Source organism: Canis aureus, chromosome 32, assembly GCF_053574225.1.
Source record: "Canis aureus isolate CA01 chromosome 32, VMU_Caureus_v.1.0, whole genome shotgun sequence".
Lineage (NCBI taxonomy): Eukaryota > Metazoa > Chordata > Mammalia > Carnivora > Canidae > Canis > Canis aureus.
In genome coordinates, this window is record NC_135642.1 from 15,328,080 (window position 1) to 15,349,681 (window position 21,602).

General features: G+C 35.8%; 1 protein-coding gene across 3 annotated transcripts in view; it reads left to right on the forward strand.

Annotated features, from left to right (window-relative positions):
- The window catches only part of WDR76 (WD repeat domain 76), a 51,955-nt gene that overhangs the window by 26,967 nt on the left and 3,386 nt on the right, over window positions 1–21,602 (forward strand). For all 3 annotated transcript variants that reach the window (XM_077880880.1, XM_077880878.1, XM_077880879.1), the window contains 8 exons: window positions 1,891–2,017; window positions 3,411–3,512; window positions 3,609–3,652; window positions 4,509–4,662; window positions 9,649–9,807; window positions 15,377–15,594; window positions 16,602–16,754; window positions 18,427–18,480. In XM_077880880.1, coding sequence (XP_077737006.1) covers window positions 1,891–2,017; window positions 3,411–3,512; window positions 3,609–3,652; window positions 4,509–4,662; window positions 9,649–9,807; window positions 15,377–15,594; window positions 16,602–16,754; window positions 18,427–18,480 — 1,011 coding nt within the window. The remainder of the gene's footprint in view (window positions 1–1,890; window positions 2,018–3,410; window positions 3,513–3,608; window positions 3,653–4,508; window positions 4,663–9,648; window positions 9,808–15,376; window positions 15,595–16,601; window positions 16,755–18,426; window positions 18,481–21,602) is intronic.

Consider the following 21,602-nt stretch of genomic DNA (forward strand, 5'->3'; position numbering starts at 1 on the left):
GATTAGGTCTCACTCTTTTAAAGGAGGCTTTGTCTTTGGATAGTGAACTTCACGAGTGTTTTAGTTTCTTTCCTCCCCACAATAGGTGGGAGAGGATGATTAAGTGTGGGCTGGAGTTGGGTATTTCCTTTTTCTCAGGTTAAGTTCTGATAATACCTTGGCAGGGCAGGCTCTGGTTAAGTAGTTCTCCAGAGAGCACACCTTGTTAAGAAGAACAAAGTGCTCTGGTGTATTTCAAAATGGTCCTTTTCCCCCTCCTACTGTGGGAAGCATGAGGGGATTTTTCTCTGATACTTACTGAAGACCTAGTTGAGTTTCCAGATGTAAATCTCACAAAATAGTGGGGTGAGTCCCACTTGAGGGTTTTTTTTTTTAAGACTTCCTTTTTTTTCTTTTTATTTTTTTTAGAGTAGTTTCTTTTTTATAACAAAACTGATAGGAGGGTACAGAGGTTTCCTGTATATTCCTCTACTCCTACATATGCATAACCTTCCCCGTTATCAACATCATTCAGCACAGTGGTACATTTATTAATAAGGATGAATCTACTCTGATACATCATAATCCCCTAAAGTCCATAGTTTGCCTTAGAGTTCACTCTTGTACATTGTGCGGCTTTGTACAAATGTATAATGACATATATCCGTCATTTTTACCACCCTAAAAATTTTCTGTGTTCTCTCTGTTCATCACCTTACCACCTTCAACTGGGCACTTATCTTTTTATTGTCTGTATTTATAGTTTTGCCTTTAATAGAATGTCCTGTATTTCAGATCATACAGTATGTAGCCTTTTTATATTTCTTTCTCTTAGTAATATGCATTTAAGGTTTCTCCTTGTCTTTCATGGCTTGATAGCTTGTTTCTTTTTAGTGCTAAACAATATCCCATTGTTTGGATATGCTATAGTTTATCTATTCAGTAAGTGGAAGACATCTTGGCTGCTTCCCAGTTTTGACAGTTGTGAACAAAGTTGCTGCACGTTTTTATGTGGACCACTATGGAGTGTTTAACTTGTCCATGCTGACTGAGTCTCCAGTAACTGGTCAGTTATAGTTTTCCTACCTTGGCATTTGTTCCTATTGTGGTTTTTGTTCTTCACTTTCCATTTCAGTAAGCCATGACTCTATATTTGTCTATTTCTCCAGTGTTGAGGCTAGCAGTTCATACTGTGTTCTTGCCTCTCTTAAGGATCCGAGAAGAGTTACTGATTTTTTAATCTATTTACCTTTTAACTTGAAAAGAAAGAGTGGTGAATTTCAAGTTCCTTATATGTGGAACTGGAAATTGAAAGTTTTGAACTACTTTTTTAAAATGAAAAAGTAGTACATTAAAAAGTAGGTAGGGCATGTATATGATTTTAAAAAGTAAACTGTATGGAAAGAAATGCAGTGAAACATTTAAATATCTTTTTTATTTTAGATCTTAGTTCTCCAGGCCTTCTCTCTAGAAGAAACCACTGTTAATAGATTCATGTATATTCTTCCATAGGTAATCTTAGCATGTACAAATGTATGTGTGTACATAACCCTTTTCTAAAAAAACAAATGGAAGCATATTCAACATGTGCTGGACCTTGTTTTTGCTTCTTCTATCTTAGAGTTCATGTCATATCAGCATGCAGAGATCTATTTCATTCTTTTAATGGTTATATATTATTCTGTTAGAGATGTATGCCATAATTTATTGTAACACCTCTTACCTCACCCTGATGGAACATTTATGATTTTATTTAAAAGCATGGAAATATCATAAATGTTCAACTAAGATCAATGTGGTTATGTATATACATCCTTGTAATGTGAGTATATCTGTGAGGTACATTCCTGGAAGTTCTCTCCTTAATAAATTCATATAACTCATATAACGAATTTTTTCCCATTCCTTTAGGAAAAAGCCTAAGAAGAGAGAAAATGAGACTGGATGTAGAAGGTCAATGAGACTACTAAAAGTAGATCCTTCAGGAGTGTCTTTACCAGCAACTCCAACCCAGCCGACATTAATAGAAGATGAAAATGTAAGAAAGGGTAAAAACAGTATATTACTCAATATACTACTGAAAAATTTGAAATGTTTGAAACTAGATTAAAAGGTCACTAAATTATGCTTAATTTGTACTTTGTTAATATAATACTTGACTGTTTCTAGATTACTGAGTAGGATTTCAAAGTGTAAAGATTAGTTTGGATTCTGTTTTTCTGCAGGCTTACCTGCTGTGGAATTATGGACAAATTACTTAACCTTTCTGAGCCCCAGTTTCCCCATATTTAAAGTGGCAGCATTATAGAAACCTCAAAGAGGTGTTGTGGGAGTTAATTGAAATAGTATCTATAAAGTTCCTTATACTGTGTTAAGGGGTGAGTGAGTAATCAATAAATGGTAGTATTAATGTAATTAATAGTGCATAGTATGTGATAATGGTGATAGCCTCTTGCTGTAGTATAACTTCGTACTATCAGTGAATAGAAAGAGTTTTATTTACCAAGTTTATTGTCTAAATAAGATGATAATTATACTTCTTATTCAAGAGCACCCACTGTTTTTAATATCATATCTAAGTGCTTAATTATAAATTGGAGTATAGCATTAATTAGACTGGTGCTTTGGGAGCTAATTGCAAATTAAAGTGCTTAGGAAGAGTAGCTTTTCAGTTTTTTTGAAGCCTCTACCCATGATAAATATATTTACATTGAGCTCATTAATGCCACATAGCTGAAGATCAATACTTGTGAAATGATACTTACACTTATTGCATGTGATGTACTTTTTGTATTTTCTATTCTTATTCATTAAAACATTGCTGGTTGTGATATATTGAAAAGATTTTATTTATTTTTAAAATTTATTTATTCATGAGAAACACAGAGAGAAAGGCAGAGACATAGGCAGAAGGAGAAGCAGGCTCCCTAAGGGGAGCCTGATGTGAGACTCGATCCTGGGGCCCAGGGATCATGCCCTGAGCTGAAGGCAGAGCTCAACCACTGAGCCACCCAGGGGTCCCTGAAAAGATTTTATGATCCATGGCTGACAATGTGTGATTTAAAAAACACTAGCATAGAATAATTTTACTCTGAGTAATGAAATTGAACTGATCTGAATCAATTCCCAGCAGTTCCTGTTCTTGGCAGTATAACTTTGGACAAGGTAACTTCTCTAAGTTTCATTACAATCTCTTTAAAATGTAGTATCTCATTCACTGAATGATTGTGATGATTAAATGGGGTAATATGTGTCATTAGTGTACAGGATATATCTGGCAATTGAGCAACTGTTTTGGAGTGCTAATGATGTGTCACCTATATTGTTGGTAGTGAAAGTAAAGTAGTGAAAAATTTACATTCTAGGGCAGAGAAACAATCAATCTGTTTTATTTCTCATTTTATTCTTTATTTTCTTATTTTTTATATCAGCCTATGTTACCTCCTGGGCCTTTAGAAATGACTCCTGAAAATCAAGATGCTGACAGTGAGCTATTTAAAAGATTTCTACAGACTTGGGCAGAAGTGAGCAAGGTATCACTTGGGAGGGCTTACAGCTTTTAGAATTATCTGTTAAGGAAGTTTCAGTACATATATTAATTTAGTATTTGGTCTTTTTCATTGTTTTAGACAAGTGGTAAAAATACTGAGAAGGACTTACCTAATATTAAAAGGTGAGTTAAAATCCCTTGCCTTTGTTTTATGTTTTCTTCAGTCTTTAAATTGTAAAGACTATATACCATCCCTGGAAGTTTTGAAAATTAGTTGAAGAAATTATCTGTAATATTTCCACCGTAACAACTGTTGTTTTTATATGTGTCCTTTCAGGTATGCAATACCATTATGATATAAGCTTCATAAATGCAGAGATTTTGTCTCAGTAACCAAAACCAGTGCCTGGTGCATACTATATATTCACTCATTATTTAGTAAATGAATGAATCCATGTACATTTTTAGTTTATTGTTTTCTAATGTATATATAAATTTGCATTATGCTTTTTCTGTAATATAGTGAAAAATATTAATATGTTATTAGTCTTTAAATTTATTGAATATTGCATACAATCTCATTTAATAGGTGATATTTATTTAAACTTTTGTTACTCTGTTGGTAGTTGGAATTGTCAATTTAGTGTGGTTAGTTGTGTATTTAGTTATATGTGTGTTTATGTATAAGTGTATACGTGTGATACTGGGTTAATTCTTTAGGATAGATTCCTGAAGTGATATTAATGAGTCAAATATGGCGGACATTTTGTGGCTTTTAGTATACATTGTTGAATTGTTTTCTAAAATCTTTTTTTTTTTCTGAAAATCTTATATAAATTTACTGTGCCACTAGCACTGTTAATGAATGTATATGTTTAAATGCAACCTGCTACCTTTTATGAGTAAAAAAATAGTATCCCATTGTTTAATTTCTTTGGTTACTAGGAGGTTGACTATGTACTATCTCTTTTTTGAATCATCTTTTTAGTTATTTTGATTACTGATTGGTTTTACTTCTGAAATTTAACTTTTTTCTCAGCTATAAAGCTAATTTAAATGGCATGGTCATTAATGAAGATACTGTTCGTAAAGTTACCAAAGGCTCAGTATTCTCTGTGGCTCTCCACCCATCAGAAATTAGAACTTTGGTAGCAGCTGGGGCCAAATCTGGGCAAGTTGGACTTTGGGATTTGGTAAGTTATTAATTTTTTGAAGATAATAGTTTTTTTTTCTTAAAGGTTTTATTTAGTAATTTGAGAGAGAGCGAGAACACAAGCAGGGGAGGCAAAAGAGGGAGAGGGAAAAGCAGGCTCCCTGCTTAGCAGTGAGCCCCATGTGGAGCTCTGTCCTAGGACCCTAGAATCATGACCTGAGCTGAAGGCAGATGCTTAACTGACCAAGCCATCCAGGTACCCCTGAAGATAATAAAGTTTGACTGAAACAATATACAGGAGAAGAGCTTAGAGCCATGTGTTTTTAGATGTTACTTGAGATTTATAGTTTTGTACTTTGTGCTTTCAAATTTTAGAAATCGAGAAATTTTAGTTGGCTTTCTAGAACTTTAACATTTTTAATTTGAATATTTTTAGTCATCTGAGCATAAGTTAATTGCCAGGAAACTGTTAAACTTTTAAACATATATATGAAAAGATCACATGAAGTTCTCGGTTTTCTAACTATGTTAATCTTTAAAAAGAATTAATTAATTAGTTAATTTAATTAATTAGAGTGCGTGTGCGCACAAGTGGAGAAGGCAGAGGGAGAGGGAGAAGCAGATTCCCAACTGAGCTGGGAACCTGACATGGGGCTCCATCCCAGGACTCTGGGATCATGACCTGACCGAAGGCAGACACTTAACTGACTGAGCCATCCAGGTGTCCCTCTAATTATGTTTAAAATAAAGTTTCCAAGCTGGAAAATATCTTCTCAGGGGTCTGCTTAGGATGATCCCATTCATTTTTTTTTTTTATGAGTCACAAATGGATGCTGAATTCTATTCACTGTAGATATAATTCTGCATGGATTGCTTTTGGTGTTTACAAAATTGAGAAAAGCCGGGATCCCTGGGTGGCACAGTGGTTTAGCGCCTGCCTTTGGCCCAGGGCGCGATCCTGGAGATCCGGGATCGAATCCCACGTCGGGCTCCCGGTGCATGGAGCCTGCTTCTCCCTCTGCCTGTGTCTCTGCCTCTCTCTCTCTCTCTCTCTCTGTGTGCCTATCATAAATAAATTAAAAAAAAAATAAAACAAAACAATGCCCCTGGCTATCCAGAACCCCATGAGTTCAACACTGAAGGCCTGAAAGTGTTGCCTCCAAACATGGTGTCCCTACTTCAGCCTTCAGATCAGGTGGTCATTAAGGACTTTTAAGGCTTATTGCACATGATATGCTATAGAAAAGGTTGTCAATGAGATGGAAGAGAACCTCAGTAGAGAAAACATCATGCAAGTCTGGAAAGATAACACCATTGAAGATGCCATTGTTGTTCTAGAAAAAGCCATGAAAGCAATCAGGCCTGGGAGAATAAATTCCTGCTGGAGAAAACTGTCCAGGTGTTGTACATGGCTTCACAGGATTTATGACAGAGACAAGGAAATCATGAAAGAGATTGTGATTATAGCAAAAAAAAAAATGGTGGGGATGAAGGGTTTCAGGATATCTTAGAGGAATTCAAGAGCTAAGAGACTCCCCACCAGAGGAATTAAGAGTGCTTGATGGAGAGGAATGCTTCTGATGATGCCAGATGATGAAGCAGTGTTAGAAAAATTGACATTAGACAATCTGGCAGAAACATTCTGATTATTTAAGACTGCTTTTGATTTCTTTTATGACGTGTACCTTTCTAGGTATGGGCACTGCAACTAAAGCAAATGGTGGAAGAAGGATTGGTATTATATGGATAGAAACATTTTTAGAGAAATGAAAAAACAAAAAGACAGAAATTATGATGTACTCCATAAAGTTACACTTACTGTGCCTGTTTCTTCTGCCTCCCCTTCTGCCTTCTCCATCTCCTCTGCTGCTGTCACTCCTGAGACAGCAAGCCCCAGCCCTTATTATCCTCAGCCAGTGAGGACAAAGACCTTTGGAATGAAACATTCCACTTAGTAAATAATCATCCTGCTGTACAGTTAATAAATTTATATCTGGTATATGTGTCTGCCTACATGTGAAAATTTAGTAACTATATAGCAAGAAATATATGAGACATTTGTGTCATTATCCTCATTGCCTAAGTAGTCATTGTGTAGGACAGGATATGCAAGAATTGTATGGAAGTAGATAGCCTATCCTTACATAGGCATAAGGTGAGTAATATTAAATATAAAATTAATAATGCTTTAGCTTTCTTACTGTTTTATAATTTTGCTTTCAAAGAATTACATTGTCCTACAGTATACTTTCTCTCTTATAATTGAAGAAACTTTATATCAGTCTATCATCACAAGTTAGTGGTTTTTTAAAAAAATGTAATAGTGTTTCAGTACTGCATTGTGGATATGACTAATATGGTACCCTATAAAAATTTTATAGGGATTCATTCATTAGTGTATAGGCTAGGCTACTATGAAGCTATTGTATTGATTACACTAGGCTATCATAAAGCAGTATTGGTGCCACTTTATTATCAATACATGAGTTGTTATACCTGTCAGTAAATATGAATTTCTTTTTCACATTATGTTTTCATTTTTGATGTTTAGTAGTAGTAATATATGTAATATCTCTAGTGTTTTGTATCATATAAGACAATTTTGACAGGTACTGACTGATGATTATCTTGTAAACTTATGGTATTAAAAACACAATGCAGTACTGTAAAGTGTATCTTGTTTTCCTTATGATTTTATTAATATTTATTTTCTCTAGCTTACTCTGTTACTCTATTGTAAAAGTACAGTATATAATATGGATAATGTACAAAAATGTGCTAATTGTTTATGTTATTATTAAGGATTTTGGTCAACAGGATATTAGTAGTTAAGTTTTTGGGTAGTCAGAAGTTACACATGGATTTTCAACTGCATGGTGAGTTGGTGCCCTTAATCTCCATGTTGTACAAGGGTCAGCTGTACTTGAACTTCAAAAATTACCTCATAGTTAAAATTTTTTTTAAAAGATTTTATTTATTTATTCATGAAAGACACAGAGAGGGATCCCTGGGTGGCGCAGCGGTTTAGCACCTGCCTTTGGCCCAGGGCGCGATCCTGGAGACCCGGGATCGAATCCCACGTCGGGCTCCCGGTGCATGGAGCCTGCTTCTCCCTCTGCCTGTGTCTCTGCCTCTCTCTCTCTCTCTCTCTCTGTGACTATCATAAATAAATAAAAATTAAAAAAAAAAAGACACAGAGAGAAAGAGAGGCAGAGACAGATAGAGGAGAAGCAGGCTCCATGCAGGAAGCCCAACGTGGAACTCAATCCTGGGACTCCAGGATCATGCCCTGGGCCAAAGGCAGGTGCCTAACTGCTGAGCCACCCAGGGATCCCCCTCATAGTTAAAATAAAAAAAAATGTATTTGAGAGAGACAGAGGTAGTGAGACAGCATGAGCAGGGGAGGAGAGGGAGAAGCAGGGAGCCTGACATGGGGCTTGATCCCAGGACTCTGGGATCGTGACCTGAACTGAAGGCAGACGTTTAACTGATTGAGCCACCTAGGCATCCCATTGAAGTGTAGTTTTTTATTTAAGTTTTATTCATTCATTCATTCATGAGAGAGATATAGAGAGAGGCAGAGACACAGGCAGAGGGAGAAGCAGGCTCCCTGCGGGGAGCCTGTTGTGGGACTTGATCCCAGGACCTCAGGATCATGCCTTGAGCTGAAGGCAGAGGCCCAACCACTGAACCGCCCAGGTGTCCCGAAGTGTAGTTAAATTTAATACTATTAAAAATGGCATATATAGTGTGGTCTTTTTTTTTCCCTAAATTTCTTCTGTGTCATTCTATCTATAAAAGTACATATAAAGATATCTATAATAATACCTTAGTATCTTGATAATTTTAGGATTTAAATTTGCATTTGGGGTGATTTTTAATAATTGTCTTTCTGCATTTCTGTATTTAATTTTTTTTTGTAACAACGGAGAGTTTAGTTTTACTAAAAAATAAATTCTATACACAAGTATGTGAAGATATTAACAGTGGTTAACTCTGGGTAGGAGGAGGAATGTATATGATTTTAATTTTTTCCCTTCTTTTCCCTTTAAAAAACTCTTTTGTTTAAATTTAAAATAAAAAAGAAGAAAACAAAAATGCTTGAGTATTTCAGAGCAGATTAAGCCAGATTTGGAGGGACACCTGGGTGGTTCAGCAAGGAGCATGCCCGCCCCCCCCCCCCATGAATAAATAAATAAAATTAAAAAAAAGAAAAAGAAAAACCAAAAGCCAGATTTGGAGATGATAGTTACTCGGGTTCATAATATGACATATGGCATAGGAATATAGCTTATCCAGATCTGAGAAGTGATGATTTTGGAATTGGTAATCCAGTTGTGGAAAGGATAATCCCTAGAAGTAGTACAATATTAATGTGGAATTGAAATACATGCACTTTCATGGTGTATTTAGGGGATACATTTTTTTGTTAAGTAGTCTTCATGCCCAGCGTGGAGCCCAATATGGAGCTTGAACTCATGACACTGAGATCAAGACGTGAGCTGAAATCAAGAATCGCTTAACCAACTGAGTCACTCAGGAGCCCCAGGGATAAAATCTTTTTTAAATTATCACTTTGTTTTTTTTTTTTTTAAATTATCACTTTGTGTCAGGACCAAATACCTTATGAAAATTGTGCTTAGACTGATTTATAGACTCATGCTGAGGAAACAAAGTGTTAATGGTGTTGATACTGTTTTTAGTAGTAGGGGAATTATGCTGTATATCAAATAAAGAGTAGATTTCTCATTTCCTGAGGATTTCATAATAGTAATTTTTTTCCTTCTGCACTATGAAAAAACTAGTTTGCTAGTTGCGAAAAGCTGGAAACTGTTAAATGTGACAATATTATTGAATTGAAAATCAGAAAAAATAATTTGATGATAATATAAAGTTTTTAGTTCTGATTTTCTGAATGAGACTAAGAAAAGATTGAATGTAATACAGACATAAATAGTTTAATCACAGAAAGTGTTCTACTTTTCACTAGTTTTTGTTTCTCTCCCCACCCCCGACTCTCTTACAGACTCACCAGTCAAAAGAAGATGGAGTTTATGTTTTTCAGCCCCACAGTCAGCCAGTTAGCTGTCTTTACTTCTCACCTGCCAATCCGGCTCACATATTGTCACTGAGCTATGATGGCACATTACGCTGTGGGGATTTTTCAAGGGCTATTTTTGAAGAGGTAAATATTAATATGTTTACATATTGATTGAGATGATATTCTGGATTCTTTGAAATGCTATATGAATGATTATTATACCAGTCAGAATGAGTGAAGTGGTATAAAATAGGAACTTTAGAACTACACTGCTTAAGTTTGAATCACAGGCCTTCTGTAACTACTTGTGTGACCTTGGAAGTTATTTAACCTCTTTGTCCCTCAATTTCCTTAGCTGTAAAATGGGATAGTAATGGTACCTATCTCATGATAAGTTAGTTGTAAAATGGGATAGTAATAGTACCTACCTCGTGATAACCTTATCACAGGATTAAATGACTTAAGGCAGATAAAGTGGTTAGAATGAATGCAGCCAGACACATTAAATGTTTGCTCTCATTACTTTTTAATTTATGCAGAAAGCTTTATTTTGTATTACTATATTTTACTGAAGTATAGTTGATACACAATGTTACATTAGTTTCAGGTGTACTAGATAGTGATTCAGCAACTCTATACATTATGTTGTGTTCACCATAAGTATAGCTACCATCTGTCACCATGCAATGCTATTATAATACCATGGACTATATTCTCTATGCTATTTGTTTTATCCTTTTTTATTCCCATATTCATTCTAATACTGGAAGCCTGTATCTGCCATTCCCCTACATTCATTTTGCCCGTTTCCCCCCATTCCTGCGAATCCCTCTGGCAACCACCAGTTCGTTCTCTGTATTTAAGAGTCTGTTTCTGCTTTTTTTATTTATTTGTTTTTTAGATTCCATCTAAGTGAAATCATAAGCTATTTGTCTTTCTCTGACTTAACCTCACTTAACAAAATGTCCTTTAGGTCCATGTATATTGTCACAAAAGGCACGATCTCATTCTTTTTTTGTGACTAATATCCCATTGCATAAACACACACACACACACACACACACACACATCTTCTTTATCCATTCATCTATCAATGGATATTTAGGTTGCTTGCATATCTTCACTGTTGTAAGTAATACTGCAGTGAACTTAAGGGTACATATATCTTTTTAATTTAGTGTTTTCATTTTCTTTTGGTAAATATTAGTGGAATTACTGCATTGTATGGTTTTTCTGACTTTAGTTTTTTGAGGAACCTCTATACTGTTTTCTAAGGTGGCTGTACTAATTTACATTCCCACAAGCCCAGCAGTGCACAAGGGTTCCTATTTCTCCACATCTTTGCCAATATTAGTTATTTCTTGTCTTTTTTGATAGTAGTTATTCTAACAGGTGTAAGGTGAGATCTCATCGTAATTTTGATTTGCATTTTCCTGATAATTAGTGATATTGAGCATCTTTTCATATATCTGTTGGCTATCTCCATGTCTTTGGAAAAATGTTCATGTTCTCTGCTCATTTTTTTAATTGGATTACTTGGGGATTTTTTTGGTGTTCAGTTGTATAAGTTCTTTATATATTCATTTTATATATATAAGGGATATTACCCTTATCAAATATATCATTTGCAAATATCTTGTCCCATTTAGTAGGTTTTCTTTCTTTCTTTTTTTCTTTTTTTTAATGATTTTATTTATTTGTTCATGAGAGGCACAGAGAGAGAGAGGCAGAGACACAGGCAAAGGGAGAGCAGGCTCCATGCAGGGAGCCCGACGGACTCCTATCCCAGGTCTCCAGGGTCACACCCTGAGCTGAAGGCGGCGCTAAACCGCTGGGCCACCAGGGCTGCCCTAGGTTTTCTTTTCATTTTTTTGATGGTTTCCTTTGCTTACAAAACTTTTCTATTTTAATGTAGTTGTAATAGTTGATTTTTGCTCTTCTTCCCTTACCTTAGGAGACATATCTAGAAAAACGCTGGTAAGTCTGGTGTCAGAGATTACTGCCTATGTTTTCTTTTTTGGAGTTGTATGGTTTCAGATCTCACATTTAGGTCTTGAATTCATTTTTAATTGATTAATTAGGTTTTTTTTTTTTAAGATTTTATTTATTTACTCATGAGAAACACAGAGAGAGAGACGCAGAGACACAGGCAGAGGGAGAAGCAGGCTCCATGCAGGGATCCCAATGTGGGACTTCCAGGATCACGCCCCTGGGCAGCAGGGAGGCGCTCAACTGCTGAGTCACCCAGACTTCCCCCTCCATATTTGTTCTTTCTCAAGATTGCTTTGCCTATTCGGGTTCTCTTATGGTTCCATATAAATATTAGGATTACTAGTACTAGCTCTGTGAAAAATGCTATTGATATATTTGTTGATAGGAATTGCATTGAATCTATAGATTGCTTTGAGTAGTATGGATATTTTAACAGTATCGTTTTTTTCAATCTGTGAGTATGGTGTATCTTTCCATTTGTGTTATCTTCAATTTTTTTAATCATTGTTTTATAGCTTTCAGAATACAGGTCTTTTACGTTGTTGGTTACATTTATTCCTATTCTTTTTGGTAGATTTTTAAAAATATTATTTGAGAGAGAGAGAGAGAGTTCGGTCAAGGACAGAGGGAGAGGGAGAGAAAGTCTCAAGCAGGCTCTGCACTGAGCATGGAGCCTGATGTGTAGGGCTCGATCTTATGAACCTGAGATCACAACTAGAGCTGAAACCAAGAGTCAGATACTTAACCAACTGCACTTCCAGGCACCCCTTTTTGGTGCAATTGTAAACGGAATTGTTTTCTTAATTTCTTATTCTGCTACTTTGTTATTATAAAGTATAACATTAATTTTGTATCCTACAACTTTCCTGAATTCATTTTTTATATCTAATAGCTTTTTGTTAGAGTCTTTAGGGTTTTCTATGTATAGTATCATGTCATATGCAGAGACAGTTTTACATTTTCCTTACCGATTTGGATGCCTTTTATAATTTTTTTTATCTGATTCTTGGATGAGGACTTCCAGTACTATGTTGAATAAAACTGGTGAGAGTGCACATCTTTGCATTGTTCCCGATCTTAAAGGAAAAACTCAATTTTCACCATTGAGGGTGATGTTAGGTGTATATTTGTCTTTTTTTTAAGATTTATTTATTCAAGAGGGAGTGTGCAAGTGAGTAGAGGGAGGTGGCAGAGGCAAAGGAAGAGAGAGAATCCTGAAACAGACACTGTGCTGAGTGCAGAGCTTGATGCAGGGCTCGATCCCAGGAACCCTAGATCATGATCTGAGCCAAAATCAAGAGTTAGCATCTCAACCAACTGAGCCTTCCAGGCAGTATGTACCTGTTCTGGACATTTCATATAAATGGAATCACATAATTTGTAGTCTTTTGTGACTTCATTCTTTTACATAACAATGTTTTCAAGATTCATCCATGTTGCAGAATATGTCATTACTTCATTCCTTTTTATGGATGAATAATATTTCACTATACAGACATATCACATTTTACTCATCCGTTCATTAGTTGATGAACATTTGGGTTGTTTCCATTTTTTACTATTGAAAATAATATCATTATGGACATTGATGTACAAGTTTTGTTTGAACATACACTTTCATTTCTTTTGGGTATATATATACCTAGCAGTGGAGTTGTTTGATCATATGGTAACTCTGTGTTTAGTAGTTTGAGGAACTACCAAACTGTTTTCCGAAGTGGCTTCACCATTTTACATACTCATTCACAATATATGAATATTCCAATTTTTCCACACCCTTGCCAGTACTTCTTGTTGGTGACTATAGCCATCCTAGTGAGTATGAAGTCTTATGTCATTATGGTTTGGATCCTCATTTCCCTAATGATTAATGATGTTTAGTGTCTTTTCATCTACTTATTGGTCATTTGTATTTGTTTAGAGAACTGTTGATTTCTCTAAATGTTGATTTTTTGCCTAATTTTTAATTGGGTTATCTTTTTAGTATTGAGTTGTAAGATTTCTCCACTTTTATATTTAAAGTTAGATTTATTGAAGTATAAATTATATACAGTAAAATTTATTCTTTTAAGCGTATGGTTCTATGAGTTTTAACAAATTGTCTACACCTATGCAACTGCCACCACAATCAAGATATAGTAAATTACTGTCACCTGAAAAAAATCACCTTGTGACCCTTTGTAGTCAGTCCCCTCCCCTTCCCACAGTGCCTGACAACCACTGATATGATTACTGTTCCTATAATTTTATCTGCTCCAGAATGTCAAATAAATGGAATCATGTGGCATGGAGTTTTTTATGTCTTGCTTATTTCACCTAGCATAATATTACTAAGAGTCATCCATAATGTTGCATGTGTAAGTAATGTGCCCCTGATACTACTGATTGAAGAATTACCTTGTGTTAGGTATTATCTAAGAGTGCTTTATATATATTGGTAAGCCTTATCACACACTATGAAATAATGTTATCCCCACTTAACATTTGAGAAAACTGAGGTAAAGAGGTTTGTTGGCTTGCTCAGGGACATAAATGGCAGTGCTAGATTTTTCACTTTGGTCTGACTCCACTGCAATTAAGCTTCTGCACTTAACCATTGTAATATACTGACTGAATACTTCTGGTTTCATTTGGAGCTTTTTTGGATGTACATGGGTTGTGATGCCTTTGGTATATTAATTTGTTAATCTCAGTTTGTAATAGTATATGCAGCTTTTTATTAAAAGTAAAAATCAGCAATTAGTGATTCAGTGTTAAGAATTGTGGCTAAGTATACTTCCAAAAAGTACACATACACTTATAAGCATACAGATGTAGATTTTTTTCCTTTGCAATAATGGATTCATACATATACATACTTTTTTGCAACTTGCTTTTTTCCCCTTAGTAGTATGGACAGATTGTAGTATAAATTTACCTCATTCTTTTTAGCAATGCATGGCATTTCAAAGTTGAGATGTACCATCATTTATTTAAACAGGCCTCTTTTGGTGAACATTTAGGTTGCTTTGTATTGCTATTTTTAAAAAATATTTTATTTATTCATGAGAGACACAGAGAGACAGAGACATATGCAGAGGGAGAAGCAGGCTCACTGTGGAGAGCCCAATGCGGGACTGATCCCAGGACCCCGGGATCAAAGACCTGAGCCGAAGGCAGATGCTCAACCACTGAGGCACCCAGGTGTTCCTATTACAGGCAGTCTTTCAGTAGGCATCTTTATATATATCTTAGATAAATTATTGGGTTAGAGGGTACAGGCATTAAATATTTTAATAGGTGTACTCTGACTAGTCAGAAATAATGACTGTTATTTGTTATTTATTTATTTATACTTCCACCATGAGTAAATGATATGGCCATATGGCCATATTTTTTTGGATTTGGTTGGCAAAATTACTTGGTATTTTAAGGTATTTCAGTTGGGTAGTATTCAGATTTAGTTCATTTCTTATTAAGTGACACAGAATAGATCTGCAACTGAGGTTGATTGGGTTTAAGAGATTTGGCATGTAACCCTGACATGAGTGGATCAGCCATTTGATTGTTTAGAGTACTCTCGTAGCTGATCAGTGTCTTAGTTTCCATCTCTATAAAATGGATGATCATTTTGCTCTGTGCTTTCTGCATGATGATGGGAGGATAAATGATATTATTAGGTAAAGTGCTTTATAACTTTTTACCAAAGAATTTATGCGTTGGTTGTTATTTATATCCTTAGGTATATAGAGATGAAAGAAGTAGCTTTTCCTCTTTTGACTTCTTGGGAGAAGATGCCTCCACTTTAATAGTAGGACACTGGAATGGAAATATATCACTGGTAGATAGACGGACACCTGGAACTTCTTATGAGAAACTTATCAATTCTTCTTTGAGAAAAATAAGAACTGTTCATGTCCACCCAGTGCATAGACAGTATTTTATCACTGCAGGATTGAGGTATGTTCTTAATAAAGTTTTGTGATTTAAGTCTTTCAAAATTAGGAATACTGTTTTTTTTATTTAAGTTTTAAAGATTCATTTATTTATTTTAGAGAGAGAGAATGCAAGTACCTAGAGGGGCAGAGAGATGGGGGAGAGAGAGAGAATCCTCAAGCAGACTGCCCGCTGAGACAGACCCTGATGCTGGGGCTTGATCCCAGGACTCTGAGATCATGACCTGAGCTGAAACCAAGAGTTGGACATTTAACAGACTGAGCCACACAAGTTCCCTGAAGGACTACTATTGTAGTTTGGATGTCAAAGACATTTAACTTTTGTGATACCCATATAGCTAAATAACTTCTTTCCATACCAATTGAGGTTTTATTGAGTGTGATTTTTTTTTAAAAGAGAATTTCTTTTGAAAAAAATAAAAAAGATGCTTTTACCTTTAATAAGTAGTGAAAGTATCAAAAGAAAAGCATTTTTGTTTTCCTTGGTATCATATGCATTTACTTTTTTCTTTTTAAGATTTTATTTTATTTTATTTTATTTTGAAAGAGAGCACAAGCAGGGAGGAGGGACAGAGGGAGAGGGAAAAGCAGACTTCTGCTGAGCAGGGAGCCCAATGTGGGACTGGACCCCAGGACCTGGACCGAAGGCAGACGCCTAACCCACTGAGCCATGAGGGCACCCCCATATGCATTTAATTCTAGTCATTTGAGAAGAAAACTTGTAAAAAAAAGAAAAGTATATGTGACCTAGAACTTGGCCTGTGTTTATTTTTTTCTCAGATGAGAAAACCAACTAGAATCTTGTTTCTCTTTACCCACTGGTTTCATATATAATCTGTAGTATGGGATTTTTCTGATATTTCATTTTTTTAACTATATAGTGTTTGTAAAATTATTACAGGTCAGAGTCTTCTTCAATGTAATGAGTATTTGAGCATCTATGTTCAGCACTATTCAAGAGCTGCTTACTACATGTACTGTGGCAACACTGAATTATTCCTCCTTTTACAGGGATACTCATATTTATGATACAAGGCACTTGAATCCCAGAGGAAGCCAGCCTTTGATTTCTTTGACTGAACACACAAAGAGCATAGCTTCTGCCTATTTTTCACCTCTTACTGGTAACAAAGTAGTGACCACATGTGCTGATTGTAAACTGAGGTAAATTGGTGAGATAGAAATGTGTTAACAATCTGTAGCTATTGTGTCAGTAAACCAGTAGCTTTGTTTACTACTGCTCCCTATTAAATTGCTAGTATTATGTTTTGTAGCCATTTCTGTCCCTGGACAAATAAATAACCTATATTTAATGGTTTTTCAGCAGTTTTTAGGTCTGGAAATTTCCTTGAGATTGGCAGGGAAGGTCTGTAGCTACTTTAGGGTTTAGATGTTAGGCTTCCCTTTCAGCACTGAATGATCCCAGAAGTCTCAGTAAAATCAGGCTTGTGATATATTGGAAGAAAGATGATTTTAGAATAGTGACAAACTCTTAGGTTGGGGATAATGGGATCTATCCTATATGTGAAGCGCTGAGTAGAAATTACACAGCCCCAGGCCATGGGCAGGCAGAAAAGATAGCAATAATAGGGCTTCTGTACAAACCGCTGGATATAGTTTTATGGTTTTAGTTTCGGTACCTTTCTATAGCTACTTCCTAAAAATGGCTTTAAAAATGTAATACAAACCAATTGAACCAAAAAAAGAAAATTATGACAATAAAAAATATGGGGAATGTTATGTAACCACAAAGGAAATTACTTTGTTCTATAATCCCTGATTTTGCTTAGCATAGTAAGCATTTGTCATTTATTTTTTATTTTTTTAAAGATTTTCTTTTTTTATTCATGAGGGACATATAAAGAGAGGCAAAGACACAGAGGGAGAAGTAGGCTCCTCACAGGGAGCCTGATGTGGGACTTGATCCCTGGACTGGGATCATACCCTGAGCTGAAGGCAGACACTCAACTGCTGAGCCACCCAGGCATCCCAGCATTTGTCATTTTCCATTGGGAAAAGCATGGTCTTCAGTTTGTGACAGGTGTCCAGTTAGTTTCTAGTAAAATCTATGAGCATTACCAGGTGGGTGCATTAAGAGATTTAGTCACCAGGCAGGGGCAGCCCAGTGTCCCCTTTCTACCCATACAGTTTGCTTTGTCTCAAAAGCTACCTATTGTAACCCTGCTTATTCATTTGCACTGCAGAGTTTATAATAGCTGTTAGTGACTTGGCTTTCTATTACTATAATTAGGCAATAAGTTATAGGTGCCAAGAAGGAGGAGGTGGTGTGATGTGGTTAGTTTCTTTTTGCTAGGGTACCTGGTGGAGGCTTCTGGACTTTTTGAGCTACCCAATAAGAACTCCTCCCCTTGGTTGCTGGTTAGTCATAGTCTTGGTAACATTTGGAAATGACACTGTTCAGTCCCTCAACTAATGAGTTTCATGGGGAAATTGCACATGATATGTACATAATATGTTTTAGGTTATTTGTGCATTTTCAGATCACATCTCTTAAACGATCTATATTACTGTGAATCTGAATATAGAATCCAGATTATCACTTTATAATGTGCATTTTAAATTTGGGGTAATAGTGTTTAAGTAAGTTATTTCTACACCAAACTATAAAGTACTGAATTTTACAGTATTTCTTATAATTTTTGTTAAATGTATGAGCTGAAGTTTATTAAAGCCTGACCTTATATATTTTAAAATAGCACTGATATTTAATGTCATGAACCAATGAAAAATATGTTAAATACACTGATACTCTTTCAGAAAATTTTTAAGAAGCAGTAAAAAGAGTATTAACTTGTTCTTGATCTTTGTTTTGCAGAATCTTTGACAGCAGCTGTATATCCTCTGAGATTCCTCTGCTCACTACCATCAGGTAGGTTTCTATATGCTGAATAATGTAGACCCTGAATTGATTATTAGCTGTATATTGGAGTGCATGCATTAGACATCTGATTGTCAAAGAGATGTAGTAGGTCTGAATTTTTGTATTGCATTATTTAAGTGTCCCAGGTTGCTAGTTTCTATCCCGTCAAGAAGGATTCTTGCTTCCATGTTCCCTGTATCTTTAAAGACGTTCAATCTTTTTTACTCGTGGCTGTTCTTTGCAGTTGGGGTGGTTATTTTTGGCTAAGGTGAAGGACTTTATTTCATCCTGAATTACTCATGTTCTTTTATTAAGGAAGATTGAGGCCATCTAAAGCTCTTTTGTTTGTACCTATTTGTTGTGGACTTAAAGGGTTTCCCTAACTTACCATTTACTTTCTCTGGTTACCTTCCTTTTGCATTTGCTACTTTTAATGTATATATTTTGCAACCAACTTTAGTCAGTGCTTTCTTCTTAGACATCCCTCTTTATCAGTATTTATGAAGTTGGGAACAGAGGGTGCAATATATGTTGATTGTTTCTTAATCCATTTTATAGTTATGGAGGATACATTTAAGTGTGTTTGCTTCTTATGAATTTTTCCATCTTCATTTCCTTTTTCAAACTTTATGTCCATTAACCATTGATTCTTCCTTCTCTCTCCCTTCCAGACCTTGGCAACAATCTTTCTACTTTACATATCTGTGATTTTAACTACTTCAGACACTTGAAGTGAGTGGAATCACAATATTTGGCATTCTGTGACTAGCTTATTTTGTTTGACATGGTGTCTTCAGTGTTCACTTATGTTTTAGCATGTGACAGGCTCTCCTCCATTTTTAAGACTTCATAATAATCCATTGTGTGTAAATACCACATTTTCTTTATCCATTCATCTGTTGATGGTCATTTGGGTTGTTTCTACCTCTTTGCTATTGTAAATAATGCTGCAGTGAACATGGGTGTGTAAATATCTCTTCAAGATCCTGCTTCGAATTCCTTTGGATATATACCCAGAGGAATTTTTAAATTTTTTGAGGAACCTCCATATTGTTTTTCTGTAGTGGCTGCACCATTTTACATTCCTACCAGTAGCACACCAGGTTTCTAATTTTTTTTTTTTTTTAAGGAAGATTTTATTTATTTATTCATGAGAGACACAGAGAGAGAGAGAGAGAGGCAGAGACACGGGCAGAGGGAGAAGCAGGCTCCATGCAGGGAGCCCAATGCGGGACCTGATCCCGGGTCTCTAGGATCAGGCCCCAAGGCGAAGGCATAGGTAAACCGCTGAACCACCCGGGCTGCCCTTAAATGTGTTGTTTTTTTCCATTGTGGGGCTTGAACTCACAACCCTGAGATCAAGACCTGAGCTGAGATCAAGAGTCGGGTGCTTAACCGACCGAACCACCCAGGTGCCCCTCTAATTTCTTTTTATGTTCATCATTCTGCTCTTTAATTGGTGATTTTTTAAAAGATTTTATTTATTTATTCATGAGAGACAGAGAGAGAGAGGCAGAGACGCAGGCAGAGGGAGAAGCAGGCTCCATGCAGGGAGCCTGATGTGGGATTTGATCCCGGGTCTCTGGGATCAGGCCCTGGGCTGAAGGTGGCACTAAAGCGCTGAGCCAGGCTGCCCCTAATTAGTGATTATTTAAATAGGTGTGAGGTAATATCGCATTGTGGTTTTGATTTGCATTTCTCTAATGATTAGTGGCGTCAAACATTTTTCATATGCTTTTTGGCCATTTATCTATCTTCTTTGTAGAACTCTCTATTCGAGTCTTGCCCACTTTTGAATTGGGTCATTTTTGTGTAGAGTTGTAGGAGTTCCTTATATGAACCATATATTGAATATATGATTTGCAAATATTTTCTATTATTTTGTAGGTTGCCTTTCGCTGTAGTAATTGTTTCCTTTGGTGCTCAGAATTTTTGAGTTTTATATAGTCCTGTTATTTCTTTTTCTTGTCCAGTTGATTTTCATGTGACTGTTCAGAATGTCCTCCTTATCAAATTCTTGTTGGTGTCATGGTGGTGCCTCACATGTAGGATCTGGCTACCTGTGCATTTATGAACACCTGGAATTTAGATCAGTCCTTCCAGATTTCCAGTAGTATGTTGGATAGAAATGGTAAGAATGGGCATCCTTGCCTTTTCCCTGATCTTTGAGGAAAAGCTTTGTCTTTAACAATTGAGTATGATGTTAGTTATGGGCTTTTCATATATGGCCTTTATTATTTTGAGATAGTTTCCTTCTGTTCTAGTTCATTGAATGTTTTTATCATGAAAGGGTATTAATTTCATCAAATGACTTTTCTGCATCAAATGAGATGATCATATGGTTTTGTCCTTCATTTTATTAATGTGGTATATTATATCAATTAAGTTTTGTAAGTTGAAACATCCTTGAATTCCAGGGATAGATATAACTTGGTAATGGTGTTTAATCCTTTAAATTTGTTATTGAATTCATTTTGTTAGTATTTTGTTGAGGATTTTTGCATCAGTATCCATTAGGGATATTAGTCTGACATTTTATTTTCTTGTAGAGTCCTTGTCTGATTTTTATATTAGAGTAGTGCTGGTCTCAAGTTTGCAAGTGTTCCCTTCTCCTCAGTTGTTTGGAAGAGTTTGATGAGCACTGGTGTTATTTATTTATTTAGGGGGAGAGAGACAGAATGGGGGGAGAGGGAGAGGGAGAACGAGAGAGAGAATCTTAAATAAATTTTACTACTCCCTAAGTAGAGCGTGATGTGGGGCTCAGTCTCACAACACTGAGATTATGACCTGAGCTGAAATCAAGAGTTGGATGCTTAACTGATTGGGCGCCCAGGTGTCCCTAGGTTAATTCTTTAAATTTGGGGTAGAATTCTCCAGTGAAGCCATCTGATCCTGAGCTTTTCTTTTTTTGAGAGTTTTTTGACTGCTGTTTTAATCCCCTTACTAATTAGTTATACGACTATTTAGATTTTCTATTTCCTCATGATTCAGTTTTGGTAAGTTGTATGTTTCTGAGGATTTATCAATTTCTTCTGGGTTAACAAATCTGTTGGCATATAATTGTTTATACTGTTCTCTTATAATCCGTTATATTTTTGTGACATAAATTATAATGCTCCCTTTTTCATTTC